Source organism: Anolis carolinensis, chromosome 1 (genome assembly GCF_035594765.1).
Source record: "Anolis carolinensis isolate JA03-04 chromosome 1, rAnoCar3.1.pri, whole genome shotgun sequence".
NCBI classification, from domain to species: domain Eukaryota; kingdom Metazoa; phylum Chordata; class Lepidosauria; order Squamata; family Dactyloidae; genus Anolis; species Anolis carolinensis.
Window position 1 is genome coordinate 26,087,924 of NC_085841.1, and position 16,067 is coordinate 26,103,990.

General features: G+C 38.7%; 1 protein-coding gene across 6 annotated transcripts in view; it reads left to right on the forward strand.

The window, feature by feature from the left end:
* Window positions 1-16,067, forward strand: part of thada (THADA armadillo repeat containing) — a 181,835-nt gene that overhangs the window by 60,606 nt on the left and 105,162 nt on the right. For 3 of the 6 annotated variants that reach the window (XM_062971393.1, XM_062971402.1, XM_062971395.1), the window contains exons 23-27: window positions 734-866; window positions 3,195-3,305; window positions 4,081-4,203; window positions 6,979-7,070; window positions 13,524-13,532. In XM_062971393.1, coding sequence (XP_062827463.1) covers window positions 734-866; window positions 3,195-3,305; window positions 4,081-4,203; window positions 6,979-7,070; window positions 13,524-13,532 — 468 coding nt within the window. Of the gene's footprint in view, window positions 1-733; window positions 867-3,194; window positions 3,306-4,080; window positions 4,204-6,978; window positions 7,071-12,178; window positions 12,461-13,523; window positions 13,533-16,067 lie in introns of those variants that run through there. The other 3 variants (XM_062971397.1, XM_062971410.1, XM_062971406.1) reach the window with 2 other exon arrangements.

Sequence of the window (16,067 nt, forward strand, 5' to 3'; positions counted from 1 at the left end):
TTCTGAACTTGTTGAAGTAAATCAAATTGGAATTAGTTCTAGGAACTGTGGAAGGTTTTCTCTTACTTTAACGCTGGCTTTTTAAGTGGAAAAAGAATGACCCATGAAGGATTAATTAGCAAAAACTTCATTATCAGCCTCAAAAATGAAATGGGAAACTGGATCGAAACCCTGTTCAGATTTGATGCATTCATATGGGACATCTAGGGAAATTGCTTGTTTTCCTAGAAAGTCCGTCATTGCCTGGTTTATCTGTTCTTGGGAAATGCAAGTTTTCAGCTGTTTGATTGAGTCTATGGGAAGAGGAAATGGGAATCAGTGAAAGAATTAGCACCTATGACCACAGTAAAACATGGCTATGTGGGATGTAAAAGCAGCTGTTCAAGAGTAGGTGAAGAAGAATAGTGGATTTCCAGAAAACTGAAGCAGTGGGGAAAAATAAGGACAGTATATGTCTTGCCGAGTCTTAGGAATGAAGGCAAGGCTATGTGCCATGTAGATGGTCATAGAAGATGAAAAACATCATGGTTGACAATGATTCTTCTGATGGTGGGATTTCTTTGAGGCATACTTCATTTGTGTAAGATAAATGAAAATCTTTTTTTCCCTTCATTTTCCTTACTTTATCAAATTTTTCAGTTTTCTTTTAAACTTACATCATTTATGATCACTTGTTTTATACAAAATGTATCATTCCCTTTCATTTATTTTCATACAGTTTTTTGTATTACAGATGTAACAATGAAAACATGCACAAGCTGCCACAGCAATGGCTGCACAATGTATTGGAAGAAATTAAATCTAGCAATCCTTCATCTAAACTGTGTGCCACTAGACGCAGTGCTGGCATTCCATTTTATATACAGGTAGCTACAAAAGAAACACGCTTGATCTTTGTATGATTATGGGTTCTTGATCTGTTATTTGATTAAAAATACAACATGAATGCAGATTAAATCTGTAGGGATATCCTTCTCCCCCAACTTCGACACCTGTTTTATTTTTCATTGTGTCCATTTTTGTCAGCCCTGGTGGCAGCAAAGGAACATGTTCTGTACTCGTTGCAACTAAGCGTCTCACAAAATTCATTTGAAAAAGTACAAAATGCAAATCAAGCAGAATCTGGAATGTAATGCAGAACACCCAACTGCATTGATTGTGGCTAGGGTATTTTACAGTTTGTATTCTTGTTTGTCTGAAATGGTTTGTAAAAGTCAACAGGTGTAGGAAGCCTACTTGAACTTCTGCTTTTAGTATATTGATATGGGTGATATGGGCATTTGTGATAAAATGGATTCCTGTACCTTCAAAACCTGTGCATGGGGAGGAGAGGAAAAGGGCAAGTGACATTTCATATTGGATTAGAAATGTTACTGTTCATATAAAGTTTACTAGAATTCCTATGTTAAAGGCATTCTCCAAAAAATTCTATGAGGATAATCATACAACTGAAGATAGGTAAAATCTATAGTCCTAAAAGAGAATCATATGCCCTTAGGCTTTTATAGTCTTAATCTGTGGTCTGAATTTTAGACACTTTACACAGTTATTTGCTCTGTCTTTTTAATGGATTGTAATTGGGGGTACTGTTCCATTATCTGGGCGGAGGCCACTAGGGGACGCTAGAGGGAAAAGGTTAGTCAATTTTACAGGGAGGGAGTTGAAGAAGGAAACCATTTTCCCCATTTTCCTGTTATTTCCCCCACCCACATCCCCGTTGTGGAGACAATCCTTGTTCATGTCACACACCAGAGGCAGCGGAGCACCAAGAACCAAACACGGAGGCCAATAAAACTATCTAATATCTTTATTAAGGAAATATATAAGAAGGATAAAAGCAAGTAGAGAATATAGTCTAGAAACAGACCTTTCAAATGAGGCCTAAAATAGTCCAGGAATAGTTTGTCCAATAAATGATATTAGAGTTCAAAGGTAAAATCCAATAACCGAAACACACACTATTGCCAGGCAATAGTGTGGGGAATTGTCCAAAGTCTTTCAAGGCACAAGGTAAATCCACAAGAAGGCTGGGAATAAGGCTTGGATCTAGGAAACAAGGTCCATGGTTCAAAACAAGGCAAGGTAGTCCAAAAACTTGATTCTAAGAACAAAATCCGTGGCTGAGAGCAAAGCAAGGCAATTCTTGGATACTTGAACAGGCGAGGCAAGGAAACTGGATTGCGGACTTAGCAAAGTCCACACTAGGCTGGAAACATGGAATTCACTCCCGAAGCTGAGCTGTTGTCTCCGCAAAGAATCAACAGAGCCCGATACTTTTATCTGGGTCTCGTTTCCCGCCAAACGGGCGTCCAGCGTTCTCTTTCCCTAGAGAACAGGGAACGAAACCCAACTTGCAGGTGTGAGACTCTCTGGATTTTCCCAGGGGAAACATGGCTAATCAGTGTCTTGCTTGGCAGCAATTCGGGCACTCCTGCGAATTCTCTCTTTCACTCCCCTATCTGCCGAGAAGGATTGCTTTCTAGTAAAGGGAGGTGAGCGTTGGTCAAGGTCAGTTTTAATTGGTTCTTGGACAAGAACATCAGGCATCTGGAAAGACTCTGGCTGTTGATCCGGAGAAAACCCCATGTTTTCATCCTCATCTACCACAGTGACACTAGGCACAGGACTACAAGGCCCATGAGGCATCACACTTCATGATAAAGTAAATGGGGAGGGGGAATAATCAGCGAAAAAGGGGAAAATGGTTTTCCTTCTTCAACTCCCTTCCTATAAAATAGACTATCCTTCTCTCTCTCTAGCGTCCCCTAGTGGCCTCCGCCCGGATAATGGAACAGTACCTTATAGGGTTTAACCCTATTATAATCAGTAGAAAAGTGAGAGTAAGTTGTATTTGGTTTGTTTTTAGAAAGCATTCCTACATAACTTCTTTGAAAATTTAGTTATCTATAAATATTTTCAAAATAGCTCCTCTTAACAAAAACTCAAAATGTTTAAAAATGAGAACCACTTTGAAAGATTTGGAACTAATAGTGAAAATTCAGTGTTAACTTCAACAGGGTGTATATCTCAGACTTCTTGGAATGTGCATGCAGAAAAGATGAAACCTTCTTTTCTGTCTTTTCCTTCCTTGCACAGTACAACATCTCAGTGAAATCAGAGATTTGTGAAATTGTTGATGACTATCCTTTCTGAAATGGTTAATTATTAATCTTTGTGCATGTTTTTAAATCTAGGCTTTGCTAGCTTCAGAACCAAAGAGTAAAACGGGCTTGCTAAAAATGACAATGCAAGAGTTGATACCCTTAGCTTCCCCTTCAGATACACCACCAACCACAATCCCTCAGGTAAAATATAGCTTATACATAAGATTTGTAGAAGACGTGGCCAGTTTTATTTGTTGGAATGTTATCAGTGTAGAGTAGCACCATAAACTAGCTATTCCTTAGGACTTTCTAGTGAAAATGGGAGGAGATCCATGACAAAGATAATACAACTTCATGTTATACACAATTGACTTGTGGATTTCTCTAGGGTGTTATGATTAATAAACTGGTGGTAGCTTCCAGTGGATGTTGTCTATGAAATATAAAGCTCTGAACAATGTTTGTATTCCTTCATTTATTAAATTATAGAGAATAACATTGGGGAGTGACATTTGCCACTTGCCATCTTTGTGGAATTTGACATGAGATTTGCTCACTGCTCCCTTGAGACAAAATGCTTGCTTGTACAGACAGTATTTCAAATTGATTAGCAATGATTCCATATTAATATTTTATTGGTGAAGCAATGCAAACATCAGAGCACTATCTAGATAATGTGTAGATCTTGGTCTTTTGTCATATCATGCTTATAAAAATCAAATAACAAAGGGAGTAAATGCAGTTTTTTGGATGCATCAGTACAAGCATTTCCATTCCTCCGCATTAAAGCTATTTTGATCTCTCATGTTTGACAGGTCAAATGGCTCCAATATATTCCAAAATAAACTCTTTCTTTGGGGCAATCTATTAAACATTTTGTGTACTTGATTAGAGCATTGTGTCCTTCCATGATTTTATTAATGAGTTTGAGATTATTTTTAAAACTAAATAGTCTACATTGACTTTTCCCATGCAGGTCCATGCTTTAAATATATTGAGAGCTTTATTCAAGGATACTCGCTTAGGAGAAAATATCATTCCTTACGTGGCAGATGGAATGCGAGCAGCAATATTAGGTTTTATGTCTTCTGTCTGGGCAGTAAGTTAATCCTTTACATTTAATACATTAAGTTGAAAAGCTACATGTTAATGACAGTATACAGGGTATAGATTATGTTTCTCAATAACACTGCAATGTCTGGTTGAATTTTTATGAATTTTAAAATAAAGTTATATGGAATGTATGCTGAGTGGACATTATGCTAGCATGAGGGAAATCCTATAAAACCGCCTACAGTACCACTGAAATTTGTTTCTTGGTATTTTCAGACATCAGCTAACTTTTGATTTAATTTTATTTGGATTTTATTTAGATTTGTGTAATGAAAGATGAACATTTATCCAGTTTAAAAGAATGAGAGAGATTCAGTTCTGCTAACATAAAAAGTAGTTTCTAACTGGTTGATTAGAAGTACAGTGTTCCCTCGCTACTTCGTGGTTCACTTTTCGCAGCCTTGTTGTTTCACGGGTTTTCAATAAATATTAATGTACACCATTTATCGCAGTATTTTAGCTGTTTTGCGGTTTTTTGTGGTGTGGGCGTAGGTATGTTGGGGAGGTAGGGATGGGGCGTGTTTTATAAGAAAGGGTTTTGGAAGGGGGGAAAGGGAGAAATAAAGGGAGAGGGGGGAGGCTAGGGAAGGGTTGGAAATAAAAAAGGGTTGTTTAGCTTCCATTCTTCTTCTCTGCCGGTGTACTGTATATTGTAACTGCTAAAATAAAGTATAAATATTAAAATAAACATAGTGTCCATACTTTGCAGATTTTCACTTATTGTGGGTGGCCCTGGAACATAACCCCCACGATAAGTGGGGGAACACTGTAATTGTGCTTTAATGTTAAAATGTATTTATTATTTTCATTTTACTATAATTAGGTCTCTGTTGACTTGCTTCTCCTAAAGAGTGTTTTAAGTGCCAAGAGTATATGTATCTTATTTTATCAGTGTTGGTAGTACCCTTGAATGTGTAGAACTAGAGGTAGGCAGTTGATGACAAGGGTTCTTGGAGGTCTCTCATTCATAAGGTTGTCACAAATTGAAATTGATTTGATGACAAATAAAAACAGCAGTGCTTAAGTATGCTGTTAAAGCTTTTTCTTTGCCACACACTGAAGATTTGGAAGAGCTTCTCAAAGAGAATTCAGTTCCTAGGGTTCCCGTCTCTGTATGATGGAATTTGTTCTCAGTTGGTGAAAAACCTTCATTAAATTGTCAACCACTTCCATAATGTAAGGAATAATGTAAGGATTGTATGTTGACATAGCTCATTGCTTAATCTATTTAATAAAAACAGCAAACCAGGGATGGCAATAGAGAAACATTCCGATGGTTGTCATGTTACATTTGCATGGGGAACTCTCTTTAAATGTGTGAAAATGTAATTGTAGGAACATGAGAGAAAACTTCAAATGAAATATATGCATATGGCTTTAATGATTATTCACTTAAGTCTTAGAAAATATAAGTCTTAACTCCCAACAATATATCAAACTATTTCCAATTACACACACAAAAATAATATATTCAGCATGCCTCCTTTTCTCATATCAAGGATGCAGTAACCAGGTATATCCTGTATTTCATTCCCCACTTTTGCTTACTAAAATTTTGTGCTTTGATCATTGTCTGCTAAGCTAAGCAGGGTCAGCCATTGTTAGACGGATCAGATCCTGAAGGTTAGATTTGAGATTAAAACAATGGTAGACCACCTCTGAGTATTCCTTGTCTAAGGAAACTATAAAATCCATGGAATTGCCATACGTTGACAAGTGGCTTGAGGGCACATACACAAAATAGCCCCTAGCAATGCTTCTTTCCATAAGGTGAAACATGCTGTCAAGTCATAGTTGTTTAACATGTCCTTTCCTTTGATCTAATTTTGATAGGATCCTTTACGGTGAGTTTAAAACAAGGGTGCATACAATCTCTGAGGCCATTTTTAAAGCCCACTGAGTCCCTTCACACTCTATTTTTTAAAGGGGTTTGTTGTTGTTGAGCGCCTTTAAGGCATAGGGTGACCCTATCTTAAGGTTTTCTTGGCAAGATATGTTCAGAGGCAATTTGTCTTTGCTGTTCAAGGCTGAGAGAATGTGACTTGCTGAAGATCATCCAGTGGAGCACCATGACCGAACAGGGATTTAAACACTCCTAAAGTCCTCCTGGAGCAGCAGTTCAAGGCACAGGGTCCCTGGCACCTTTTTTTGACACGAAAATTCCGTATTTTGCAAAACTGGAAATGGACTTCTGGTTTCATATACAATGAATCTCTTTTTATTTGTGACAAGAGAATGATGCTACCTTAAAGACTAACGTAATATTTGGCTGAAGCTTTCACAGCCCACTTTGAAAGAATAAAACTTGTTAGTCTTTAAGGTATCATAAGATCCCATTTTGTTTTTTGCTGTAATAGACTCAAGGCTACCTGTCTAAAAATCTTTATCCCAGTTCTTTGTATATGTTGTAAATTATCCAAATTCTAAATTCAATTGCAAGTCCCATTGAGTTGATTTATTGAGTCAATTGTTGAATGATAAGTTAGTTTTTGGGTAACTCCCATTGATTTGGTGGGCCTAACATTAGATTTTGGCCAGTAGGTTTTGTATTGTGTTCTTGGCTATTCTGATACTTTAAATAAAGTAATGCCATTATTAACTTACATTCTAGAGAATAATTTTTTTCTTCCATAACAGAATACTTTTGCATTGTCTAGCCACTTGCTAATTTAACAAGAATGTTGTATGCAGGATGTAAGTATACTTGAAAATACTAAAACACCCTTTAAAACCAGTTTTTTTCTGTTCCTTGTTATATTAGGTAAGAAATTCATCTACCCTTCTTTTTAGTACCCTCATTACAAGAATATTTGGTGTTAAAAGAGGAAAAGATGAGAACTCGAAAAAAAACAGGTATGTTCATTTTTATCCCAAGAAGTACCCATGTGAAATATGTTGTGGCCAAGAGCAACCTTGAAAAAATTGTGTACTTTTAATGGATCAATGTGAAGCATAATGTTACAAAAGCAGTTCTGCAGTTGATTCAGATCTGATGCCAAGGACTAAGCCTTGCGGTAAAAAATAACTACTGTGAGCAGCAAGTGTTAAATTTGGTTTTAAATGGATCTCCTGACCAGCTGTTGAGTGTGACTGAGCCTCTTCTTTTTGAAAGATTTATTTTAAAACTTGGCACAGTACTGTATTTATGTACAGTAGAGTCTCGGTAATCTAACTTCCGCTTATTCGACACTCTCTATTATCCAACGCTCTGGGGCCGCCCTCTTGCTCTCTCACCCACCCTCCTGGGTACTAGTTCTACGCAAGCGAAGAAGGACAGGCGGCAGCGGCGGCAGAAGCAGGAGCCTGGCCTCGCCTTCCTACCTCCTCTGGACCCTGGCTCCCTACCCCACTCGTCCTGGTGGCAAAGGCGGCAGCAGCAGCCACCTTTGCAGCCATCCCGCATTCACTCACCTGCCTTCCCTCGCTCACTTGCTCACTCACTGGGACAGATCCTGGTTCTGTCACTGCTGCCGGGACCTGGCCCGGTGAATGAGCACGGGAGGGCGAGTGAGTGAGTAAGAGAGGGAGGGCGAGCGACAAAGGCGGTAGCGATGGCAGAAGCAGGAGCCTGAAAGATGCGGTCAGGATCCTGCTTCTGCCACTGCTACCCCTTTGCTGCCCTCCCTCGCTCACCTGCCCTCCCTCTCTCTCGTGCTCACTCACCAGGCTGGGTCCTGGTTCTGCTGATGCTGCCGAGATCCAGCCCGGTGAGTGAGTGACAGAGGGAGGGAGGGCAGGTGAGTAAGTGAGAGAGCGAGGCCGAAGATGAGCAACAAAGCCGACAGCAGTGGCAAACACAGGGGCCTGGAAGAGGCGGCCAGGCTCCTGCTTCTGCTGTAGTTGCTGCCTTTGCAGCCCTCCCTCGGTTTCTCACTCACTCACTGGGGCCGGGTCTTAGCAGCAAGGGCAGCAGTGGAAGAACCAGGACTTGGCCTGTGAGTAAATGGGCAAGTGAGCGAGGGAGGATGGCAAAGACGACTGCTGCCACTGCGCCTTTGCTGCTGGGACAAGTGGGGTATGGAACTGGGGCCTGGAGAAGGCAGAAAAAGGAGGCCAGTGAGTGAGCTATCCCTCCCTATTGTCCAACATTTTCACTTATCCGACATTCTGCCTGCCCTTTTATGTCAGATAACTGAGACTCTACTGCATATGTCTATAGGGGAGGGGAAGAGAACTGAATATAAATCGCTTGGCATCTATTTGTAAAGAATGATGTTATTTCACCGTAGGGATATTCAAGCCCACTTGTCCAATATAGGGAGGGAATTGTAAGGAAGCTATCCCAGGTTGCCATGGCAGAAGGTTGGACTGGATGACCCTTGTGGTCTCTTCCAACTCTATCTTTCTATAATTGATGATGATTCCATTTCTTATCTGCCTCTCTCAGTGGATCAAGGCAGGAACAACAGATGAAAATTCAGCAACAAATACAGCATCATAAAACAATTAAAAAGATGAATGTCTATTAAAATACCTAATCATTTTAAAAAGAATTATAGCATAGCATTAGTTTAAAAAGTATACACATTAAAATCAATTCATAATTTTAAATATTCATAATTTATACATCATCTGGAAATGCCTGCCAAAAGAATTTATCTGTAATGGTTTAAATCCGGACAGCAAATTTGAGGGCAGCTGATGAAAAAGTCTTCTGGTTAATAGTTGCTAGTCTAATCTTGGCTGACTGATGTACATGTCTTTTAGAAGACCTGAGTGTACAAAGCATCTTAGAGGAGGTCATCCCATACCTAACATGGACCCAAATCATGTTGGACTGGCTGATAAATCTCCAGTCCCAGTAAGCATCTCTATTTTATCTGCATTCAGATTTAGTTGGTTTTTCCTCATCCACCCCATTACATTCTCCAGGCATTTATTTAGAGAAGAGGCATTATCTTTAGCTAATGCCTTGTCATCAGCATGCCCATACTTCTGGATGATCTTTCTTGGTGGCTTCATGTAGATATTAAACAGCATTAGAGAGAGAGTGAAGCCTTGTGGTATGCCTTTTTTGAGGAGCAACTATCCCCAAGACAGCCATCAGGAATCTACCTGACGGATAAGCTCAGCACGAATAATTGTCTGTATTGAAACCTTGAGAATTGTATTCCCTCTTGTTGTAATTGGTTTGATTTTTTTACATGGGCTTAATCTTGTTTACTAATTAGTACTTGTTTATAGTTGGGCCATTGGCTTCCACTCATTTCTGTCCAGTGAAAGCCTTCTTTGGTTGATGTCCACAGAGCTATTTTTGAGTAAAATATTGACTTGTACTTTTTCCATACACTGTGGATAGTGTTTTTCTTAGGACAGTGGTTCTCAACCTGTGGGTCCCCAAGTGTTTTGGCCTACAACTCCCAGAAATCCCAGCCAGTTTACCAGCTATTAGGATTTCTGGGAGTTGAAGGCCAAAACATCTGGGGACCCACAGGTTGAGAACCACTGTCTTAGGAGATGATTCTTAAAATTGGAATCAATGTTTTCTCATATCTGTGCCATCCATATCTTAAATCATGTCCTTCTAGTGTAAATTGTTTTTATTATCTAGTGTTATCCATTCTTTAATCCAAATAAGAGCTGCAGCTTGTTAGTATAGCTTAAAATTTGCTAAGGCCATCCTCTCTCTGTCTTTGGCATCTTGCAGAAATTGCTTCTTAATTTTTTTTAACCTTTCCATTGTTTGAAGCTGGTATTATTTAGTAATATTGGCATTGCTTGAAAAAGAAACATCATTTCCTTTTTGACTGGGCTTCTGGGAATTGAAATTAACAACTCTCGGGGCACCACCTTCCCTAATCAAGAATCAGCGGTCTCATAGTGCTTTAGAATTAAACATGAGCAAATGTGAAGCACACCGTTTTAAATTGTGAATTTTGAATTATTTGAAAATGGTATGGTTTGCTGTGAGTTGAAAACTGTTAAAATTACTTGATGCTTCCTTTGAGAAGAAACTTAATGAAGAAAGTAAGGCAGACATAGTTATTGTTTGTTGTCAGACAAAATAAGTTGAACAGCTTATTTTTCCAGCCCTGGCTTCTGGATGGGTCTTTAGAGTTAGGGAATTCTAGAAGAGAAATCACTTGACTTGGGAAATCACTTGTCCTATGGCATCCTGTTCTGAGAAATTGCCTAAAAGTAAAGTATTGAATAAAGAAGCATCTCAATGCTGGGAACTTTCATCCATTGGTGATGAATGACAAATTGGCTTTCTCTCTCCTTTGTTATGCCTACAACATTTTCCTCCCATTGCCGCTGCACTGCTGTTGCTTTATTCCGGTGGTGTTATCTTGGTGTGGTGTACCAAAAAGATTCTGGCAAATAGTTTCATTTGAACTGTGGGCAAGAAATTTTGTTGTTCAGGATGTTGTTAGGAAGAGAAAATTATATATTAGGGACAGGCAAAGTGGGGCTCTTCTACATGTGGCTATTATTTTGAAGCACCCAACCCCTCCTTTGTGGCGAGGAAAAAATCCTCCTACAGAAAACTTTTAGAAGTGACTATTCTTCTTTTAAATAAGCTGCAAGGTCTACATTTTTACAATTCCCCCCCCCCCCCCTAAAATCAAAAGTAGGCAGTTGGATCTGGTGCATTTTGGGCAGTATGCATAGCTCTCAAGATGTTCTAGGAGCATAAATTTCCCCTGCTCCTCTCACCATTGTCTACTCCTCTTACACAGGAACATGATGTCCAGGTATACTAGGAATGGAAACCATGTGGCCCTCTAGATTTTGTTGGGCTTCACTCCCAGAATTCCTTAGCATTGGCTATCTTGGCTAGGCCTGATGAGAGTTCGCAGTTCAACAGCATCTGGATAGCCACATTATTTATATAGTGCCAAAGCAAAGGTTTTAGGAGTCCTAAATTTTTCTGTGAAGTAACAGTGGCTTAAATATCAAATACCTTGTCTACTTCTCAGTAAAAGTCTGGTTTGAAACCTCCAGTGACTGGTGCCCTTGACTCCTGGTCTTCATAAACTTTTGCATGAAGACATAGCATATCTATTATAAGGCTAACATGTTGTAGTGATGTGAGAGTTGGGCTACTAGGACTTCATCACATGAGTGGAGGAAAGTGGGGAAAAGCGAAGGGCAGCTGAAGGAACTGTCTTACTTTGGTCTCTCCTATCGAGGTCCATCTTCTGCCATCCCATGTCCTTTCCCCATTGAGGTCTATCTTTTCCCGGCTTTCTTCCGTTTGGAGTGGGAGGACATTCTGGACTCCGTTTCTCTGCACTGCCGAAACAGAGCCCCACAGAGTCCCATCAAAAGTGACCTTGCGTCATGTGATGGTCTCCATGGGCCTCTGTTTCAATAACGGAGAAACGGGGAGAAGAAGCAGAGAAAGCTGTGTTTGATGAGGTCCTAGGAATCTGGGAGACAAATATTCAAATTCCTGTTCAGCCACAGAACCACATTGGGTGACCTTGGGCATATCACACTCTCTCAGTCTTCAAGGAAGGCTATGAAAAAAAACCCCTGTACCTTGCCAACAAAACCCCATGATAGGTTCACTTTAGGATCGACATAAATCAGGAATTAATTGAGGTCACAGCACAACAAAGTAATAGCCTTCGGCACCATGCTTGAGATTTTTCAGGGATGAGTTTTGATAGTTAACCATTTCCCTAGAACTTTCAGGAATTTTTCTTTTGTAAAATCTAACAAAATACTTATATATTCTGGATTAGTATTTAAGTCACTTTTGTAATTTAAAAAAGCCACTAGATGTCTCTCTTGATGCATGTTTTTTGTTGCAGAATAATTCTTTTGTATTTACAGCAGCTATATGTAATTTGCTGTCCTCCAGACAGACCTTGTTTCCAATATGTCCTTGTGTTTGGATTGCAGTCAAACACAGTTTTTGTAATTTTTTGGGTTCTTTTAAATGAGCAGACATTTTAGAATGGCGAAGCCTGGAGGTAGGAAACTTTTAATAAAAATGGATTTTGTTTCCACAGATGCACCTCTCATACCATGTACTTAGTTGGCAACCATGGGCAACTTTTAAAAATTAGGCCACTTGGACAGGTGTCAAAGAAATAAATGAGAAACTTCGCACACCAGGCTGTTTAATGACAGGGGAAGTCTCATATAGGTGTATGTTGCTTGGATGGTCATCTCAATAATGCTTTAATTTCCATAGATAAGCATCACACATGATTATATATAATACAGTTGTGCCTTGCTTTAAGGCACTTATTTAAAATGGCTTTTACAGTTATACATTATAATGCAATTTTGTTATCTATGATCAATCTGGTTTTTTTGTAAATATGTTTAGAAGCTTTTATATGTACTGGGAAGTGAGAGAAAAAACAGCTTTAAGGTAATATTCATTTTCCTGCAGTTATCTGGAACCTAACCCTCCATTAATAGTGAAGCGTGCGAGAATATTTTACCAAATTCAACTTAACTGACATAATTTCATACTGATTTCTAGTAAATGTTTCACTTTTCTTTCTTTGTCCCAAAGATATTGCTTGTTTAAAAATAATTTGTGACCAAACCTTTTGATACTAATATTATTGTTTAGATCCTGCTCTTGCCACTATGAAACTTAAGCTAACACAATTATGGGCATGTTCTGTACCACTGAGAGCTGTGTTGAATTTCTGCTTAGCTGCCGCAATAACATATACTAAAAATACTTTTTCTGTTGCAATAAAATGCACTATTTTTGCTCCCCCCAACTATCTTTAAAATGTGCCTTTGAAGATTTTATATGTGGAGTTAGACATTTTCAGAAATGAAAAATGTATGAATATAAGCTTTTTATTAGCATCCTTGTTCTCCATACTGTGATGCAGGAGTGCCTATTAAACTTTCAAGTGAATCTCTGTAAACCCATAATGGCTAGAAAGATTTAATCTCCAATGTGGGTGGTATTTTTTTCCTCTTTTTCCTGAATACTATGGGACTTCAAACTACAAGGGGGTTTCCTGATCCATGTGTATTTAATATAGGTACATTTCACACATTTTACTTCTGAGGTGAACTGTTTGAATGTGACAAACAAAATGTCCTTGAAAAACATCTTCTGCAAGTAACAGAGACCTGGGATTGACTGTTCAGTGGCAACTACAATTCTGTTGTTTAATGTGTAAATTGCAGTATAGTAAATTATAATTTAGTGCAACTTGTGGAGTTATGTTAAGTAGAAATAACCACCTGCGCTTTTGGACAGCTGTAGAAAGATACTTGTTAATGAATGAGAATGAGGAAAAAATGGTCTGAACTACTGAACTTCATTACCGACAGGGCTTACCTACAGTTTCCTGAAATATGCTTATCTTCTGTTTACAGCTTTGGGCAGTGAGTAATTATTCTTCCTTTACTGGCATGCTGAATGCAGGTTCCTGTGAACTTCAATTAATACCTTTGCACTGATCAGAAATGAATGTTTAGGCATTGACTTCTATTTTTCCTTTTGACAAGGCAAATTCTCTGTAATTCCATAACCTGTGGTAGCATGCCTTTAACCACAACATTTGTTATTCCCAACTCCATTCATGCCGACTGTTGTATAAAAGGAAACTGAATGTTAAGTAGCAGTTATATTCCACCTTCTATGTCAGTTTACTTTCCAAGATGAAAATAAATTCTCATTTAATATAGGAATCTAATGCTACAGAGAGGTATGTAGCTATGTGGTTAGCACTGACATGGAAGAAAGCCTTCTGTATGCATATGAATTTAGGGATAAAATGGCTCTGGTATTGCTAATTATTGAATAGTGGCTCCCTGATAAGCAAAAGCGTATCTTATTGTATAGCAGATTATCTGCTGAATATTTTTGAAAGGAATTATTAGCATTTCAAATATTGAGTTTGTATCATTCAAATGTCTACAAAAGTGGGATCATAGTGCTACAGAGGTCATCTAGTCCAGTGCTTCTTAAAATATGAGTCCTGATTTTGACAGTTCCTTCCTCCAGGATTTTGTGGCCATTCACCATCCATCAAGATGGCTATCCAGCCACAAATAGTTTGCCACCATGTATGAGCGTTATACAAATGAATGCATTTGTTTGAAGTACTAAAATATAGCCGTGTTCCAGCTAGAGTATAATTAAATGATTTAATCTGCTCGAGATAAGTGACTGGCTTTGTTAATGAATCCCATTCTGGGAGAAAGCTGGGGTATACATCCAGTAAATAAACAGATAAATAAGATACAGGACTCTATCAAGGGGGATTTGTTGTTTTTCCCTATATTGAATCTGTTTTTAAACATCATAATACATGCACCTGCGGGATGTCGATTTACATTTGTAATAATAAAAATATTGTATTTCTCTTTGTATTTCTTTGGCAAAAACGATCTCTTATGTTCTAATTATATTTGTATATCCAAGGGACTAGCACTCAAATTCATTCTCCTTCTTGGGGAAATCCCTATAATGTGCAGATATATGTTGGAGTGGGGATGTTTTCAAGTTTCCGATCATCTTATTAGTTCAAAGATCGGCAGCCAGGTTGCAAACTGGAGCACCGTACAGGGAGCGGACAACTCACATGTTACAGCAGCTCCACTGGCTGCCAATCTGCTTCTGGACTAAATACAAAGTCTGGTTATTACCCATAAAGCCCTCAACAGTTTGAGTCCAGGTTACTTAACTAACCGCATCTCCACATATAAACCTACACGAACACTGGGACATTGGAAGGGGCCCTGCTCTTGGTCCTACCACCGACTTAAGTGTGGTTGGTGGTGTAAAGAAGTGTGATGTTTTAATTTATGGATGACATGTTTATTTGATTTTGTTTAAACAGTCAGGTTTGGCTATGTTTAAAAGGGGTGAGTATTGGAGTTGATAATAGATAGGGGAAGGTAGCCATCTTAGCATTCTAAGGCAGGTTACCATAGCGACGGGGGCGGAGCCAACCGCCATTTGGAAAGGAAAAGGGGAATGTTTTAAAACCCAGTTTCGGTCTGTGATTTTGAGTCGCAGGAAGAAGACTGATTCTCATGTGGAGGATCAGGGTGACTCAAAAGAATTTGAGTCAGGTCTAAAATAAAAGGATTTATTTTAGACAGTCTGTGATTTTAAATCACAGGGAGCAGTCTGGTTTCAAGACTGAAGGGAACCAGAAGGACAGACCTCTATTAGGCCAGACTAAGCAAGTTAGGGGACTTGTTTAGGGTCATTTACAGAGGCTGTGGATTAGGGAAAGTTAATCCCAGTAGATCCAGTAGGATCAGGTTTTAGTTTAGCTGAGAGGAAGAAGTATTTTGAAAGTTTGAACACCTCATATCTGTTTGTAACCATTAAGCTAAGTGCCTTTAAAAAGTTATAAGAAACCATCAAGCTCTGTACAAGCAATAAACTTGTTTTGATTTAATTCCATCTAAGTCTCTGTCACAATTATATACCAAGTTAAGCAACATCATCATCTGAGGTAAAATAAACAAAGAAATCATTAAAAAGAACCAGTGCCATCCGCCTGACATCTCCTCCATTGGTGGCAGCGAAGAAGATAATTAAATAAATAATTAATTAAAATCAGCATCCATAAGACATCTTTATAATTGGTGGTATCTGTGTGTGTGGTGGGATCAAAAAAAGGATTCCATCCCTGTCACACATCTGTACAGGTGGGAACAAGAGAGGGGGGCCTTTGTACACACCTTTGTACACTGGCCTTTGGAGAGGATAATTAACTTGTATTAACTTCTTATGCTTTTATTCTGCCTGAGGAGGCTGACTGAGAACATATTGCCATAGGTCATAGCACAGCCACGTTTTTATTATTCACTTCTCATGTTGGTTTTATTAATTCTCTATGTTATTAATGAACCTACTACTTGTTTTAACAATTACTATATTATTTGTGAATTTTTAATTGT